We start from the raw sequence: 17,023 nt of genomic DNA, 5'->3' as shown, positions 1-17,023 counted from the left end.
GAAGAGTGGAGTGGCCTGGGGACGCGTACACGGGGCTGCACCTGGCCGGGACTCCGGGAGCACCGCGCACCGCTTTGGTGTCCCCAGTGTCTCCTAGAAAGTTCCCGGAGCAGCCCGCAGGGTCCCCGGCCCCCTCCCTTCTCCAGCCGCCGCCCTGCGGGGCCCGGCCGGCTTCCCCACCGAAACCTGGGGTGCAAGTTCCTTCTCGTCTTCCTTCCTCTTCTCCAGGCCGCACGTCTCGCACCCGGGCAGGGGAGGGAGAGTCCCTGGCTGTTCCCTGCCGTCCCCAGGCTGGGCCCGGCCGCTCGAGAGCGGAGGGCTCGGCTTGGCTTTCCGATCTCTGCTGGGGACGGGGAGAAGCGCCGCCTTTACGACGATCGCCGGGCCCCCTGCACTCCCCCAGGCCTCAGAGGCTTCTCCGAAGGCAGATGGTTAACTGGGAAGGCCTGTGGCTGAGGGGCTTCTGGTGGTCACTTGGAGCCAGGCAGGGTGAGGGGGCCGGTTGTTAGTGTGACCAGGGCTACACAAAAAGCCTCTGGCCCGGGCCTGTTCCAGTTCGCTCTTTACCCACCCTTCTTTTACCCCTCCTGTTTTTGTTTTTTGTTTTGTTTTTGTTTTTCAACTTCTTTGAAATGTCTCGTCTTCAATACTGTTTGTGTGGTGTGTTTTGGAACTGGTTGGACGGTTTGATTCTCCACCATGGGCGGAGAGGGGAGTGGTGGTTTTGTAGAAAGCTGTGGGGACAGAAGTTTAGGGACCCCGGTGCAAGGTCACAGACCCGGAAGCTGGGTCCTGCCTGCTAAGCGGGAGCAGCCCCTAGGGGCTGGGGTACAGGGCCAGAGCTTTCTGCCATCCATAGCCATCATTTCGGTTGCCTCGTGTGTAGAAAAGTGACTGGCATTCTGTGTGGAAAGGGAGGAAGGAGAAGTTCTCCCTCTCTTAAGAAGGGTACCTGAATGGACCAAAATCAGGACACAGAGGCATTTTAAAAAGGAACTAAACATGTGGTACTAAGCTGTTTTGGTTTGATCAGAGTGGTGTGTGGGACCCAGGCTAAGGGCCTCGATCAGCCAAACAAAACCGAGAGGCCACCTCTTTGATCTTTAAAAGATGGCTGGAGTCAGAGAGACTCTAGGCCCAGGTGGGGATGAGGTCCATGGGCAGAGGTTTGGATCAGAGGCCTCTGCCTTGATCCACAAGTGAAGCAGGTGAGAAATGTCTGTGTTAGCCTGTGATTCTGGTGCACAACATTAATAATGGAGGGAGAAACGTTAATGCTGGCCCATGAGTCTGAGGGACAGGGTTATTGTGCCAGCGTATGGGTGCCAGTGAAAGGGCCTGTTCAAAATCAGAGAGCAAAGATTTTAACAGTGACTTCATCTGCCTGCTGCCTCTCTGTTTGCTCCTCTTAAAGCCCATGCCAGGGGTCTCCCACCTCCACTGCAGCCAGCTCACCAAATCCTGGGAGTGAGGCTGCCTGCTGGGGCCTCCTGTCTGGCTCCTGCCTCAGCCCGGCTGTTCGGGGGTCTTCATTGATAGAAACCTCTTCTGACCGGGGGTCTTCATTGATAGAAACCTCTCGCTTATCAGGTGGGGGCCAGCGGAAGCCGCCACACTGACAGCACTCTCCAGGGCCACTAGCTCAGTGTCATACAGATCTCTGTGCCTCAACTTCATGTGAAGTGTTTTCAGTGTGTTCCGATGAAAGATTTTTCAGCATGGTAACCTTAAGAACCACAAAGGCCGGGGTTGGAAAGATGGCTCAGTGGTTAAGAACTGGTACTTCCGTTCCAGAAGACCCAAGTTTGATCCCCACACCTGCTTCAGGCGGCTCTATAACTCTAACTCCAGGGAGATCTGATGCCTTTGACTTCCTTGGGCTCCTGCACTTGCACCTGCCCACACACAGATACACATACATATCTGGAAAATTAAAAACTGCAAAGGCCAGGGCTGGGGCTGTAGCTCAGCTGGTTAGAGTACTTGATTAGATGTACTAGACCAATTCCCAGCACCCCAGTTATGGGTATGGTGGTTCCTACCTTTAACCTCAGCGTTCAGAACTCAGGTGGCAGAGGTAAGAGCATCAGAGGTTCATGGTCATTCTCGGATACCCAGTGAGTTCCAGGCCAGCCTGGGCTACAAGAGGAGGGTAACGACTACCTAGGGGAAATTGCCTTAGGCTCCTCTGGGCTTGTGACTTGTAGTGAGTCCTGATGCCTGCGCGTCGTTTATTCAGGGGTGACCCTTGCAGTCCTGTGCTCGATGTCTTTCATCTTCCTCAATGGGCTAGTCACATGATCACTGTTCTTGACCTGAAGGAATTGGTTTAAAAGCATCTTTTTGTTTTGTTTTTCCAGACAGGGTTTCTCTATATATCCCTGGCTGTTTTGGAACTCACTCTAGACCAGACTAGCCTTGAACTCAGAGATCTGCCTGCCCCTACCTCCCAAGTACTGAGATTAAAGGCACTCGTCACCACACCAGGCTCTTTTTTCTAAGCCAGCTTTCAGTAATGTGCAGGGAATTGCATTACTGTACACCATGACTGTATCATCTCACTGAGTGCTTTTAAGGAATGGAGTGAGTCATGTCATTGACTGGTGAGGAAACCGCCTGAAAGGCCATGAGCACCCAAACCACCCAGCTGGTTGGAGCAGCTGAAGTCTGGTTTGCACAGGTGTCCCCTTGCATCCCCAGAACACACAATTCTGGCAGAGTTTGAACTTGCTAACAATCCAGAGAAATCAAAACCATGGTGAGACAATGTCACACACATGAGGTTGACGATAATAATAGGGACAGATGACAAGTGGCTAGGGTGTGGAAGGTGTAAAGAGGCTGGAACTCTGGGATATTACTGATGGGAGTGTAAAATGGCACCGCTCCTGTAAGGATGCAGTGTGCAGTATGTCAGAAGTTGTGCCAAATGAGCATGAAAACCTGATTCGTGCGCGCGTGCGTGCGTGCGTGCGTGCGTGTGTGTGTGTGTGTGTGTGTGTGTGTGTGTGTGTGTGTGCCATGTGACCACTACTCCTGCTAGCCTAGGAGAAGTGAAAATGTACATTTATATATATTCATTTTCGTGGCAGCATTCACAATAGCCAGAAGCTAGAAATAACACAGACAACCTGCCAAATGGTGAATGAATTAATAGAAGAAAAAAAGCACTCTACTTAAGTATAATACAGCAAAAGAAAAGGGAGGGGGTCCTGAGATATGCAACTGTATTGGAGCTTCAGAAACAGTGTGCTAAGTGAGAGGGGGAAGCCACCCACCAAAAGATCACGTTCTGTCGTTCTGATCAGTTGAAATGTTGAAAATAGGCAAATTATCACGGACCCGGACGAACATCAGTGGCCGCTCGGGGCTGGGCCGGCACGGTGGTGGGGGGAAGTCAGAAGTGACTGTTGGTGGGCAGAGATTTGGGGGTGGTGACTGAAACGGTTCAAAGTTGCGGCTGGTGGTTAGACAACCGTTGAGACTAGACTACAAGCCACTGGACTTCACAGGAGACCGGAATGAAGGCCCAGTCAGCCATTTGAAAGAGAAGCAGTTCAGGGGGCAAAGGGCATCTGGGCAGCCTCCGGGGTATGGGAAGCAGGACTGTATTTCAGGGACACCCACAGCTTGCCCAGCCTCACGGAGTGTAGACTGATGGGCCAGTCTTCTGGTGTCACCTGGGTGCCCAAGGGGCCATAGCTGGAAGAATGAATGTAGAGGTCAGAGGACAGTTTTGTGGCATCTTCTAGAAGTGATGTGCACACCTGTAATCCCAGTTACTCAGGAGGTGGAGGCAGGAGGGTCAGAAATTCAAGATCATCCTTGGCTACATAGAGAGTTCGAGACCAACCTGAACTACAACAGACTCTGCCTTGGGGGGGGGATGGGGTTGCACACCTTGAACCCCAGAACTCCCAGATGTGGATATCTGTGAGTTCAAGGCTACATAGTGAGACTGCCTCGAAAAGAGCAAAATAAACGTGTTAGCTTCCCTCAAATCTTTTGTTATCATCATTAAAAGTGCACTCAGAGCCCATCCAAGTGTGACCCTGCACCCTCACTTTCTACCTCCAGAAATGCAGAGACTCAAGGGCAGCCAAGAAACACATTGCTAAGATTCTGCCCAATCCTGACCGAGAACAGGAAGCCACTTTCTGCTAAAGGCTAAAATAACTGCTTAAAATGGATGATAACGCTGGAGAGATGGCTCAGTAGTTAAGAGCACTGGCTACTCTTCTTGAGGTCCTGGATACTTATCAACTGTGTCTTGGCCCCTTCCCCATTTCTGAGGCAGCGTCTCAAGCCGCCCAGACTGGCCTCAGACTCACTATGTAGCTGAGAACAACCTTGAACTCCTGATCCTCCTGCCTCCACCTCCAGAGTACTGAAATGACAGGACGCCCCAGCGGGCCCAGCTGCAATCTGTTTTCTCCTATCGTGGTTTGCAGCCAGGCATGGAGGCACATGTTACTGCCTCTCCCCCGCCTCACTTCAAGTTCACGGCCTCCAGGCCTGTCCATGTACACACGGTCACAGTGCCCTGCCTTGTAGAGAAATCGTGTTCAACAAGTGTGCCCATAGTTCCTCGGGATAGATGCCACCTGCCCTCTGCAGAGAGAAATGAAGAGCTTTGTACCCTCGGGGGTGGATGGCATTGAACACTTTTCTAGCCTGGCCTCAAACTCCCAGAGATCCTCCTACCCCTGCCTCCTGAGTGCTGGGATTAAAAGTGCACCACCATATCCAGGCTTTTCTAGACTTTTAAAATATTTTTTATTTCACTTACTGTGTGTGTGTTTGTGTGTGTGCACCCACAAGAACTCACATGCACACATCCAAACCTGATCTGCACGCGGGGCTTTTTATGTGGGTTCTGGAGACTGAACTTGAGTCATCTGGCTCGAACAGCTAGCACCTCTCTCCCAGGCTGCATTTATCAACCTCCCAGGCCTAGTTTTTAGACTTTGAATGTCTGTAAATTAATGGATTTCCTTTTATTGCCCACAAACTTCAACGTGCCAAGTAGAATAGTAATCATAATTGTAATAGTGGATTTGGTGCCTGGCATTTTGGAAAAGGAACAATGATAGGCTAGTCAGTCATGCTTGGAAATGTGCCTGTATTTAATTCCTGGTGACAGTGACCGTAGACAGTTCTGGAACATAGAGCCCCACAAGCAGGAGACTTTATATCCTCAACCTGCAGATCCAAAGGGTTTTGTAGGCACAGCCAAGTACCCACCCCCCACTAGGCACCCTGAAGAGCCAGCTGCTGCTGTGCTGAGAACCACTGGCCAAAGGTGAGGTACTCTGCCTGGAGACCATGAGGAGGGTGCACCAGGCTGCAGGGCTGTGGAGGGGAAAGGGTGCGTGGTCCCCTGTAGTGCCAGTGATTGGTCCCCTAGTGTGCCGACACTCCCGGGGGCGGGGGGGGGGGGGGTTGTTTGTCTGGTTTTGTTTTAAGCTGTCCAATGGGTCCCAGAGACCCTCTAGGTCCCGGGTGCTAGCAGCAGCACCCGGGGAACGGTGTAGTTCTTCAAATTCTGGTAGTAGAGAAGGCCTCTCCTTCTTCCCCTGCCCCGGTTTCCTGCATGGCCCGTGGGCAGCGCATCTGTTTCCTCCCTGCCATCTGCCTGCCGCCTGCGCTGCTGCTGGCCAACCTCGGCCCTGGAAGGCCCCCTGACCTGCCAGCTGCTGCTTCCCTTATCACCAGACTGGCTCGGTATTGCAAGAAATCCATGGGAGTCTGCTCAAAGGGTAAAAGGAATTCATTAGGAAAGAAAGCTCACTAAACAGAATAGGAGAATCGTCACAGGGTCCTGGAAGGCTGAGGTACAGTCCCACGCTGCCGCCGCCGCCGGAGTCAATCCGCAGCATCCAAGCCCACCGTGGAGAGAAAAGAGGGGCCTAGGAGCGGCTCAGGTCTTAAGGGTAACCCCGAGGCCACGCCCCAGGGGCAGGTCCTTCAAGGTCATAGGTAGAACAGATATCCACTACAGCTCTGCAGGTCCTCGCTGGCTGGCTACACTCCCTGTATTTCTCACAGGCCAGCAAAGGCATTCGGGGCTTTTGGGGGTTTGGACCCAGCTGGGAGCCCCCAGGGACTCCGAGAAGTGACAACACTGCTTCTGACCGCACTCCACTCCTCGTGAGGCATCTGCAGCCGCAGAGGTGCAGCCTCCAGCGGACGTCAGGTCCCCTGGCTCACGCTGGCTATGTCCTGAGGCAGCCCCCCCACCCCCCCAACCCCATGGTTAGGACAAATGGCTGGATGGAACAGGTGAGAAGTTGCTGGGAAGAGCTTTCCACGTGCTCTAAAGGACAGCTGTGAGACTCTGGGGAGCCCCTTCTTCCCAGGGGAATGGATTGGAAGATGGAGGAGAGCAGGGGAAATGCGACCCTGCGTCAGGACCTCCGCACTTTTATTCCCACCTCCCTGAGCAGCTGCCGCTCCCCCTCTTGCTTAAGAAGAAGCACAAACAAGCAAAACCCCTTTCCCCCCTTTACGGCAGAAGAGTGGTCGTTAGCTAACTAATGACGGGCTGAGCACGCAGGCAAGAGCTGCGGAGCTGGGTGTTTTCTCGTGTTCCCTTGCTGTCCTCACTGTCTCAGGAGGTTGGGTCCTATGCCCTTGTTCACAGGTGAGTGTTGAGGCAGAGGAGCTATGTCATTTTGTCATTTGTCTTAAGGCCTGAAAGCCATGACTAGTGACACTTGGGTTCCCACCAAGTCAGAGCCCAGAACCTAAGCTTTTTTTTATTTGGACAGGGTTTCATGTATCCCACCATATATATGTGTACCTAAATGTACGCTTGGACATCTGACCCTCCTGCCTCCACCTCCAGAGTGCCGAGAACACAAGCATGGTGCTGTGGTAAAGCACCTGCTTCTCTAAGTAGGTACTTTACCAACCGAGCCATCCTCCCCGGCCCCTGGCTGTGTGGGGTTATTTTAGATTTATTATTTGTACTTATGTGTATGTGTGTGTGCCTGCATGGGTTTGTGTGCACCACAGTACCTAAGATTTCCTGAACAGGAGTTACAAGCTATAGGCAGTTGTGATCTGCCACGTGGGTCCTGGGAACCAAACCCAAGTCCTCTGGAAGAGGTGTAAGTGCTCATAACCCCTGAGCCATCTCTCTATCCCTCTGGCTGTATAGTTTTCTCTCTCCCCTTTGGATAAACAGAACCATTGAGATAATTATGACTTTCCCCATGTTAAAAGAAAAAAAATCTACTGAATTCTGCCTCTGCACTTGAACCTGGCCAGGGCCAACCAAGTCACTTTTTCCTCACCAAGCCTGCAGCTTTTGTGTGTGGTGAACAGGCTCTCCCAGACTGGCTCAACATGACAGACACACCCTTGGGGGACCCCAGGGAGACACACTCTTATGTAAGTCCATCCTGAGTAAGGATGGAATAGAATTCCTGATGCTGACCGATGATACACGAAAAGGGGATGGAGCATCATTCCCGTGAGTACATCACACCATTGCAGAGCTGAAGGGCTGCTGAGGACGCAGTTAAGGGCCCCAGAGGCTGCCACTTCTGTTTATCCCGAGGGAGGGCCTAACACATGCAGTAAAGAGCCTTTAAAAGGAACATTGCATCTTCCTAAAGGGGAGGTCCTCTTGTGCCCCTCAAGTGCTGGGATTACAGGTGCAGTGGTGCACACTATCACCCAGTTTTAGGTGGAACTGGGGGTCAAACCCAGGGCTTCCTGAATGCTAGGCAAGCACTCTACTAACTGAGCCATGTCCCCAGCCCTGTGTGGAGTTTGGCTTTGTTTTGTTTTGTTTTGTTGAGGCAGGGTTTCTCTATGTAGCCCTGGCTGTCCTGGAAATCTCTGTGTTCCAAGTTGGCCTTGAACTCACAGAGATCCGCCTGCCTCTGCCTCCCAAGTGCTGGGATTAAAGCCTGTTTCACCATGTCCAGCTTCCTGTATAGAATTTTGTAAAGTAAGAACTTTTTTTGATCAGGCTAGCGAGGTGATTCAGCAGTGGGGGACATACTGCTACTGAGGAAGGCCCAAATTTGGATCCCAGCACCCACATCAAGGGGCTGAAACCCACTACGTCCCTGGCCTCCTCCCATGCACAGACATACATGCATATAATTAAAGATATTTTTAAAGCTCATATCATCACTACATTGTGGCTGGGTGTTAGCTGGCATCCCTATTTTACAGATGAGGCAGTGAGATAGGCAACCTGAGTATCTTGTCGAACCACTTAGCTGTAGAATTGGTGCCATATCTCTGCTGTCTGCCTCTTCTCCATGGTCCCTGTCCCAAGCTATTCTGAAGAAATAAAAATCCTGTCAGGTGTGGTGGCATACATCTGTAATTCTGGTTCTCAGGAACTTAGGCTGAAGCAGGAACATGCAGGTTTGAGTACAGCCTTGGCCATGTAGTAGAACCCTAAAAGGACAGAATGGAGCATCCTTTCGGACAGCGTTGTGTTCCAGGGAATGGGCTTGCCATGGTTAATGTGAGCAGTCACCACCAGCAGGCACATATTCCTTCCCACCTCGTGTTAGATCTGGGTCCTTTGTGGGTGCCTTTGTAGATATTATCTTAGTTTTTCATATACAGGAATATGGAAGCAGCTGAGCATGGTGCTTCACCCCTGCAGTTCCAGCACTTGGGTGGCTGATGCAGGAGGATTACCTCAAGGTTGGGGCCAACCTGGACTAGAGTGAGATCTTGTAAAAGAGACAGGGGAGTGAGGAAGAGAAGGAAAGAAAAGAGATTGGCAGACGTTCCTAATAGTAGTATTCATCGACCAAATGTTTGCTCTTAGAAGCCTGCCCTGCCCTGGGCCTGAGTTCTCCAGCCTCACACTGTCATAGAGAAGGGCTCTACTCAGTGTCCCCACGGTGCTCAGAGTTCCACTGCTAGAGCGCACATCTGGAGTTATCTGGAGCCTGGAAAGTGGGGAGAGCTGCAGTCAGTCGATCTGGAGGCAGAGCTGGCTGGGAGAGCTGATGCAGCTGTTTTATGGGGTGAGGAAGAGATTTGAGCAGATGGAGCTAGACAAAAGCAAGCTTTCCTGGACCCAGCCTCAGCCAACTTCATGGGGAGCCAGGGAGAGTGGTCCTGTCCTCATTGGCCACATTGTAGAAAGAGGCCAGTGAAGCCCCAAGACCTCTGAGCCACAGAGCCGCAGATGCCTAAGGGAAGCAAGGACAGAGGGCATGGAGGAATGAGTTCACAGCAGCATCCCTAGCTGCTGGAGAGATGCCCTGGTGGATACAGGGAGTCTGGGCACTTGAGCAGGAGGACATCAGAGCTGGGAGTTGTGGATTCTCTGCTGTGTTGTGTGGAAGCCACTGGGGGGGGGGGGGGGGCTGCCTCTTGTCTGTCTCTGCCAGGGGTGTCCGTCTTCACACTGCGAAGATGCTGCCACATACAAAATCCATGCCAGAGAACTGCACAACTGAATCTCAGTCTCTCTCTGTCTCTGTCTCTGTCTCTGTCTCTCTCACACACACACATGCACACACACAGTCATCTAAATGTTTTAAGTAAGCTGACAGTCTATGTCAAACTGTGTTCACAGCTGTCCTGGGGCACATGTGGCCCACTGGCCACAGGTTGAACACATCTGGCGGCATCTGGTGCTCTGTGATATGCACACCTGCTGCCTTCCTGCCAACTGTGATCTGGCTTGTCTGCTGTCTTCCCAGTGTCCCTCTGGTCCTGCAGCTCCAGGCACAGGCGCCCTCAGGACTTCCATGTTACACTTTGCTGTCCACTGGAAGAGCTGTGCTGTTTTGTTGTTCTTATCCAACTCTAATTTAAAATAAGAGCAGGAGGGATGGGGATCAATATTTACTGAGTGAAAAATAAAGTCGATGGGGAAGAAAATGATTTCAACAGCCTTTTTCCTGTTTCAACGATGTCATGATAATAGCAATAACTGAATCAGTGTGTGTGTGTGTGTGTGTGTGTGTGTGTGTGTGTGTGTGTGCGCGCGCGCGCGTGTGCTTAGCTGTGCGTACTGGTGAGGTGCATATTTGTGCATGTGCGTGAGGAAGCTAAGGGTCAACCTCAGGTGTGCTCAGTTACTGTTCCCTTTTGAGACAGTTCTCTCTCTGAACATGGAGCTCTCCTGCCTGGCCAAGCAAGCCCTAGGAATCTGCCCACCTCCACCTCCCCAACACTGGGATGACAACTGTGGGCCACCTCTCCTGCCTTTTCACACAGGTGCTGAGGACCAAACTTGGGTCCTCCTGCGTACGCAGCAAACGCTTCACCGACCAACCAACTGAGCCATCTCCCATCTGTGCAACAGCTCTGGAACTCGCTCTGTAGCCCAGGCTGGCCTCGAACTCACAGAGACCCACCTGCCTCTGCCTCCCAAGTGCTGGGATTAAAGGTGTGGGCTACCATGGCCTGGCACACCGTTTCATTTTTAACTCCTTGTAACTACCTAAGTCACAACCATGGACAAATGTGTCCTGGAGAACAGCCTGTGACTGCTGGAGTGGGTACCTTCCCGACACCTCTTGTGTCTCTTGGAAAATGAGACAAGCCGCAGACATGCGTGTCTATAGTGCACTGCTGGTTTTGTTTCTGAGACATGGTCTTGTTATGTTGCCCCAACTAGCCTGGAACTCACAATTCTCCTGCCTCTCCACCTTCCTAGTGCTGAGATTACACCTGTGCGCCACCATTCCCAGCTGTGACACCGGGGTCCTAAGGTTTTTTCCCAGTATTGGTCAAGGTGTCCTGTTCACTGCATGACACTTTGGGTGGAGGGAAGAACTCTGGGGCAAGATACGTATTGGCCCCCATAGGCTCGTATATTTGAAGGCTTGGTACCACCAATGGTGGAATTATTTGGCGAGGATTAGGAGGCGTGGCCTTGTTGAGGGAGGTGTGTCTCTGAGGGTGGTCTTTAAGGTTTTAGAAGCCCACACCATTCGAGTTGGCTCACTCTCTGCCTTGTGGTCATTGTCTCAACATGTAAGCTCTCAGCTACTGCTCCAGTGCCATGCCTACCTGCATGCCGCCATGCTTCCTGCCATGATGACCATGCACTAAACCTCTGAGACTGAGCAAGCCCCCGGTTAAATGCTTTCTTTTATAAGTTGCTTCCATGATTGTGTCTCCAGTCACCATCAGTGGTGACAGTCATGCTGTACTTAAAAGTAATTGCTGCAACTTTTACACACAGTTGTCTTACTTCGGCAGGCAAGTTTAGCTATAATTTTCTACTCTAAACCTCTACTTTGGGGGGGCAGGTAATTTAACAGAGTGTGGGTGGGGAGGAATAGCTAGACTAGCAGGTATTAGCAGGGGTCTTGTGTTTTCTGTTCATCTGTAGCAGGACCAAAGTTTGTCCGAGGCATTTTTTAAAATGAACCATCAGATTTTAAAATTTCTTTCTGGAAAAGAGACATTTTCCTCAGCAGTGTGGCCCCTGGCCAGTTGCCCATGCTCCCGGGAGTAGCCCTAATTAAACTCAGTGTGAGGAGAAAGGAGAAAAAGAGGATGTGAGGTAGCGAGGCTGGAGCCCTGGAAGAGCTGTGCATCTCAAGAGCTGAAGGAGGAGACGAATCCTGGGCTGGAGTCCACAGAGAACAAGCTTCTGCCACCCTCACTTCCACTCGGATGCAGATTTGGCTTCCAGAACTGCAAGGGAATGAATGTCCACTGGGGTCATTGGCTAGAGAAGCCACGGGAAACTCGCGAGGCCATTAAAGACTTCAAAGTGTGGCCAGATTCTAAATAACATCAACACTATGTACACTGTAGGCATCTAATGTGTCCTTCTGAACAGACTTTCCTCATTTCCAGGAATAAGCCTGCCGAGCAGCGATGACCAGCCTCTAAGGCCCTCTGAGTGGCAATTATTTCTCAGCCCTCTTGGAGTACATTATTCCCTTTGCAGAGAAAGCAGCGCCCTGGAATGTCTGCTGAGAACCCTATAAGAAAGAAAACACCAGAGAGCAATCCCAGATGACAGAGTGGTCACAGAGGGAAAAAATGTACTCTAAACAAGTGCTGTGCCTGGCTTTGGACAGTCTTTCCACCCAGATTCCTTCAAACCCTTAGATGCCAGATAAACCTTCCGTATCTCAACACTATGCTTGAATATCATTCTGACACCTACTTTAAAGATGAGCTGCAGGCCTGTCGCAATGACTCAGTGGGTAAGAATGCTTGCAGACAAGCCTGGAGACAGGAGTTCTGATTTTCAGAATCCACGTAAAATCCAGACCCAGTAGCACACATCTGTAATCAGAGCAGTGTGCCTACGGGACATGGAGGCAGGGAGAGCTAGCCCGGCTTACAGTGTTTTCTCTGAACCAGTTGAGAGTAAGTTACCGATGTGGTGTACTCAGTGCACATTTTCTAGAAAGGGCCTTCTCTACATATTGCTAACAGGAAGTCAATGGCACTGATGATGTTATCTACAAGTCTTAGTCAGACTTTACCACAACCCACTAACGGCCTTCTGGTCTAGGGCCCCAGGATCATGTGATCACACGTGATCTCATTCAGTGGTCAGGTCTCTTTCTTCCTCTTCAGTGTCGAAGCTTTTTGGAATTATAGGTGTGCACTTATCACACTTGGTTTATGTGGTGCTGCAGACTGAACTTTGTGCCGACTGACCTATATTCTCTGCCGGGTCATTTTCTCATCAAACTTCTGTCTACTGCAGCATTACTTCCCGAAGAGGTCAGTATCAATGTATTCCATCTCTCTCCACTTGATTATTTTGAGACAGGGTCTCACCATATAGTCTTATGTAGACCATGCTGTCCTCACACTCACAGAGATCTGCCTGCCTCTGCTTCCGGAGTGCTGGGATTAAAGGCGTGCAACCGTCACAGCCAACCCACTGTTGAGGGAATTCGTTCTGTTCAGCCAATGGCTTTGGGGTACAAGCCCTAGGGCGTGGCTTTGTCTGTGTACGTGACCCCTTAAGCGAATGGAGAGAGGAGTCATGCTTTCTCTTGGGTTGCCAGGACCAGGTCAAGCAGCATGGAGCAGCTTGCAGTTGGTCCCCCATCCCCGCCAGAGACAGGACAGGACAGCAGTAGCTAGACCAGCAGGATCAGCAGTGGCGGCTCCCTTATTCTGTACCAGTGAGTGCATTATCCCCATTTTATACCTTAATAAATTCTTGAGATCCCTTAACAGATTCGTGGGTTCTCATAACAGCCCACCTTATTATTTTTTAATTATATATTTTATGTGCATTGGTGTTTTGCCTGCATGTATGTCTGTGTGAAGGTGTCGGATCCCCTGAGACTAGAGTTACAGACTGTTGTGAGCTGCCATGTGGTACTGGGAATTGAACCTAGGTCTTCTGGAAGAGCAGTCAGTGCTCTTAACTGCTGAGCCATCTCTCCAGACCCAGCCACCTTATTATTTTTTGAGGCAGGGTCTTTCAGTGTGCCTGGATCTCACTAATTCTACTAGACTGGCTGGCTGTCCGCCCCTCCTCTTCAGCATGGGGGTCACAGCTGTGCACAGCTGTGCATGGATGTTGGGAATAGAACCCAGGTCCTCACAGTTGTGTAGCAAGCACTGCACTAACTGGGCCTTCTCCCCACCCCCTTACTTTTACTTCTGTCAGACAACACATTAATTGACCATGTTCTTGAGGGGTCTCATCCCTCCCCCCCCTCCCCTCCTCTCCACTTCTCTTCAGTGTCACCAACATATGTGTCTATACTTCAGCCCAATCCACTTTCCCTTAATTACTATTACCTTTACAGTAAGCCTTCAAACTGTATAGTGATCATCTGCAAAACTGCTTTGATTATTCCCACTTTACCTTCCCATATAAATTTTAGAATCAGCTTGTCAATACCTACACATGCACGCACACAAGAACAACAACAACAACAAAAAAAAAAAAAAAAAAAAAAGGCTGCATGCTGGGTTTCTACCCAGGTTCTGTTGAACTGGCTCACCAGTTCTGGGGAGAATTCACTTATTGACAATGCTGTATTTTCAGTGAGTATCTCCCGATTTGCTGCTGTTAGAAGTGGTATTTGTTAACTAGGTGGTAGTGGCACACACCTTTAATCCCAGCATTCAGGAGGCAGAGGCAGGCAGATCTCGATGAGTTCAAGGTCAGCCTGGTCTACAGAGTGAGTTCCAAGACAGCCAGGGCTACACAGAGAAACCCTGTCTGGGAAACAAAAAGGAAGTGGTACTTGCTTTTAGTGTGTAAATTCAATTTTTGTTGCTCACATACAGAAATATGGTTGCTCTCGTAAACTGAACTCTGCAACCCGTGCCATCACTGACTCATTCATTCCAGAACCTTCTTTTTGAGTTCCATTGGATGTTCTGTAGACATGAGCATGTTGCCTAAAATGAAACTGTGCGCTTCCCTTTTCAGTGTGTGTTCCTGTCACAGCTTCAGTCAGTTATGAGCAGTGAGAAGCTGTCTTCTCCTTGTCACCTCCTGTCCTGAGGGGACAGACTACCATTCTCACCGCCAAGCACAGTTAGCTGTGCTTGTCTTGAGCACTCCCTGTTCAGGTTAAGGTTGGCCCTCGCTTACTGAGAGGGTTTTGTTTTGTTTCTTACCACGGATGGATATTGAAATTGTTGCCATGCTTTTTCTGCATCAGTTGACAGGGACATACGGCGGCCTCCGGTGCCTGTCTCTCTAGTGTGTTGGTTCAAATCATGTGAAACGATTAAAACCAGCTGTGCATTCCTGAGATGCCCTGCGCTCCCACTTCTTCTGTGTTGCTGGTGTGCGGTGCTAAGATGCAGTTGAGGGGCAGAAACTTGGAGAGCTTACAGCCACCCCTGAGATGTTTGCATATGAACAGTCCTCTCTGAGTTACTCGGAATCCCTGTCCTTTTTCTGTGACCCACTTTTGTTTTTGTTTTGTTTTGTTTTGTTTTTTCAAGACAGGGTTTCTCTGTATAGCCTTGGCTATACTTGAACTCACTCTATAGACCAGGCTGGCTTTGAACTCAGAGATCCGCCTGCCTCTGCTTCCTGACTGCTGGGATTAAAGGTGTGCACCACCACCACCACCACCACCACCACCACCACCACCACCACCACCATCACCACCACCACCTGGCTGATTTTTTTTTCCCTTTAACCTCTTTTTATTTTTTAACCTCTTCCTCAGTTCTACCATGCTTTAGGAAAGGGAACATTCTGCAGCCCAATTCTGAGACAGGGGTTAGAAGGAAGCCTTTGCTCTTGGTAGCAAGGTTCATGAAGACCTCAAATGACCCTTGTCTCCCCCCCCCCCCCCGCTCCCATCCCCCCCAGCTGTCACCTGAGGACTGCAGGCCTGTGTCTGGTTCATCTGAGCCGTGCAGGTCTCAGGGCAGGTGGATGAGTGCAGGCACTATAGAGGACAGACCCACAGTCAGGCTTCGTGGCCTCCCCACTTCCTCCCAGGGCTTCCGGGGGGGGGGGGGGGGCCTTCTGTGGAGACTGAAAAGCCTTCTTTGTCTTTCTCCTTTGACAGGCTTTGACAGTAGCCGAGGCAGCCTCAGCGTGGCCCTGCAGGCCGGTAAAAGGAGCATGTGGGGCTAGCCAAGGTCAGCCATCCCAGGTTATTTTTCATAAGTGGAGGCTAAGGAGGGGCGGGGACCTCACTGAAGGGAGGCCTTTGTTTCCACAGGACTCACAGTGAGGAGAACTCAGACACCGGCCAGGGAGGGCCCCCTTCCACTGTGCCTGGGCATAGACAGCAGCACCCAGACCTTGGGAGAACAAAGTATCTGGGCCTCAGACCCCATCTTTCCTTCCTGAAAGGCAGCGGCGGTCGGCCCTCAACATGTGGGTCGAGATGCCTTGGGGTTGTTGAATGACCCTCTCACAGGGGTCGCCTGAGACCACCGGAAAACACAGATGTTCACATTATGACTCCGAACAGCAGAAAAATTACAGTGATGAAGTACAAGGAAAGCGTTTTATGGTTGGGGCCAGCACACGACAAGGACCTGTATTAAAGGCTGCAGCAGTAGGAAGGTGGAGAAGCCCTCCTGTAAGGGGTTCACACAGGCTTCCTGCTCCTTAGCTGCCCCTCGGAGGACCAAGGCTGCCTGCAGGATTGAGGTGGGGAGGCCCGAGTGGGTGTCATTAGTGTTCGGTTTATAGGAGGATCAATTTGAAACTGTTGTGAAAAATCCAAGGACTCTGTAGCAGGGAGGGAGGGGTGGGGGTGCTGTTGTGACCAGTCGCAGGGACCCTCTTGTGTACCCACAGGGCTCCCTGCATCACCATGCATCAGAGTCCCCTAAAGCCCTGGAGGTCTTGAGGGGGAGGGCCTTGCTGCCTTCCTCACACCTGTGTTCCCCCTCTCCCGGCTCTCCCCGGCTGTTACAGGGATTGATTCTCTCATTCCTCCATGTCGAACCTGAGGCTCCGACTCGGTCCTCAGCTTGGCGGTAAGAGCCTTCACCCTCCAAGACATCCTGCCAGCCCTCCCCTCCAGCTTCCCGTGTTCTTACTTCCCAGTCTTCGAGCGGCCTCAACCCCTCTTCCCTGGTCCTCTTTGGGTCCCCATGGTGGGTGATCACACATGCTGAACCACAGTGGCTCTCCATCTGTACCCAGGCCACAGGCCCAGTCATTTTTCATCCCAGACTAATCCTTCCCCTCAGGCTGGCACAGGCTTGGCTCGGGCTGCTTCAGTTTTGAATCAAGGCATCCTGCAGCCTCGCTGTGGGACTCAGTGGGCACACACTTCTGGCACTCGCCCAAGGCTGCATGCCAGGCCTCTTACAAGTTCTGACTAGTCTCGCTGATTCTCAAGGACTGAGTTCCCGTGGTACTGGCCAAAGTGCCAGCCCCACCATGTGCTCTTTGTCCAAGCTTCCTGAGGACTCTCCCTGGCTACATGGAAGCCGGTGTGGCCTTTTTTGGTGTTTGTTTAAACTTTATCATTATCGTGTACATGTAAGTGTGTGCATGGGCATGTGTCCCATGGCTCACGTTTTGGCACTCAGTAGACAACCATGTGGAGTCAGTTCTTTTTCCGCTGTTTACATGTTCTGGGATGGACTTCTGCCATCA

The 17,023-nt window shown here is 51.2% G+C and overlaps 2 protein-coding genes across 6 annotated transcripts in view; one reads left to right on the top strand and one right to left on the bottom strand.

The window, feature by feature from the left end:
- Nucleotides 1-17,023, bottom strand: part of Cmtm6 (CKLF like MARVEL transmembrane domain containing 6) — a 173,912-nt gene that overhangs the window by 115,103 nt on the left and 41,786 nt on the right. The window contains exon 4 of one of the 5 annotated variants that reach the window (XM_052723380.1): nucleotides 8,329-11,933. The exons of the other annotated variants lie outside the window; for them this stretch is intronic. Within the exon in view, the coding sequence (XP_052579340.1) occupies nucleotides 11,859-11,933 (75 nt within the window). The 3' untranslated portion in view covers nucleotides 8,329-11,858. Of the gene's footprint in view, nucleotides 1-8,328; nucleotides 11,934-17,023 lie in introns of those variants that run through there. 5 annotated transcript variants of the gene reach the window in all.
- Nucleotides 1-17,023, top strand: part of Cmtm7 (CKLF like MARVEL transmembrane domain containing 7) — a 31,000-nt gene that overhangs the window by 347 nt on the left and 13,630 nt on the right. The gene's annotated exons all lie outside the window — the stretch shown is intronic.

This window comes from Peromyscus californicus, unplaced genomic scaffold (genome assembly GCF_007827085.1).
Source record: "Peromyscus californicus insignis strain IS unplaced genomic scaffold, ASM782708v3 Scaffold_11__1_contigs__length_118956290, whole genome shotgun sequence".
NCBI classification, from domain to species: Eukaryota; Metazoa; Chordata; class Mammalia; order Rodentia; family Cricetidae; genus Peromyscus; species Peromyscus californicus.
This window is presented reverse-complemented; position numbering and strand designations above follow the sequence as displayed.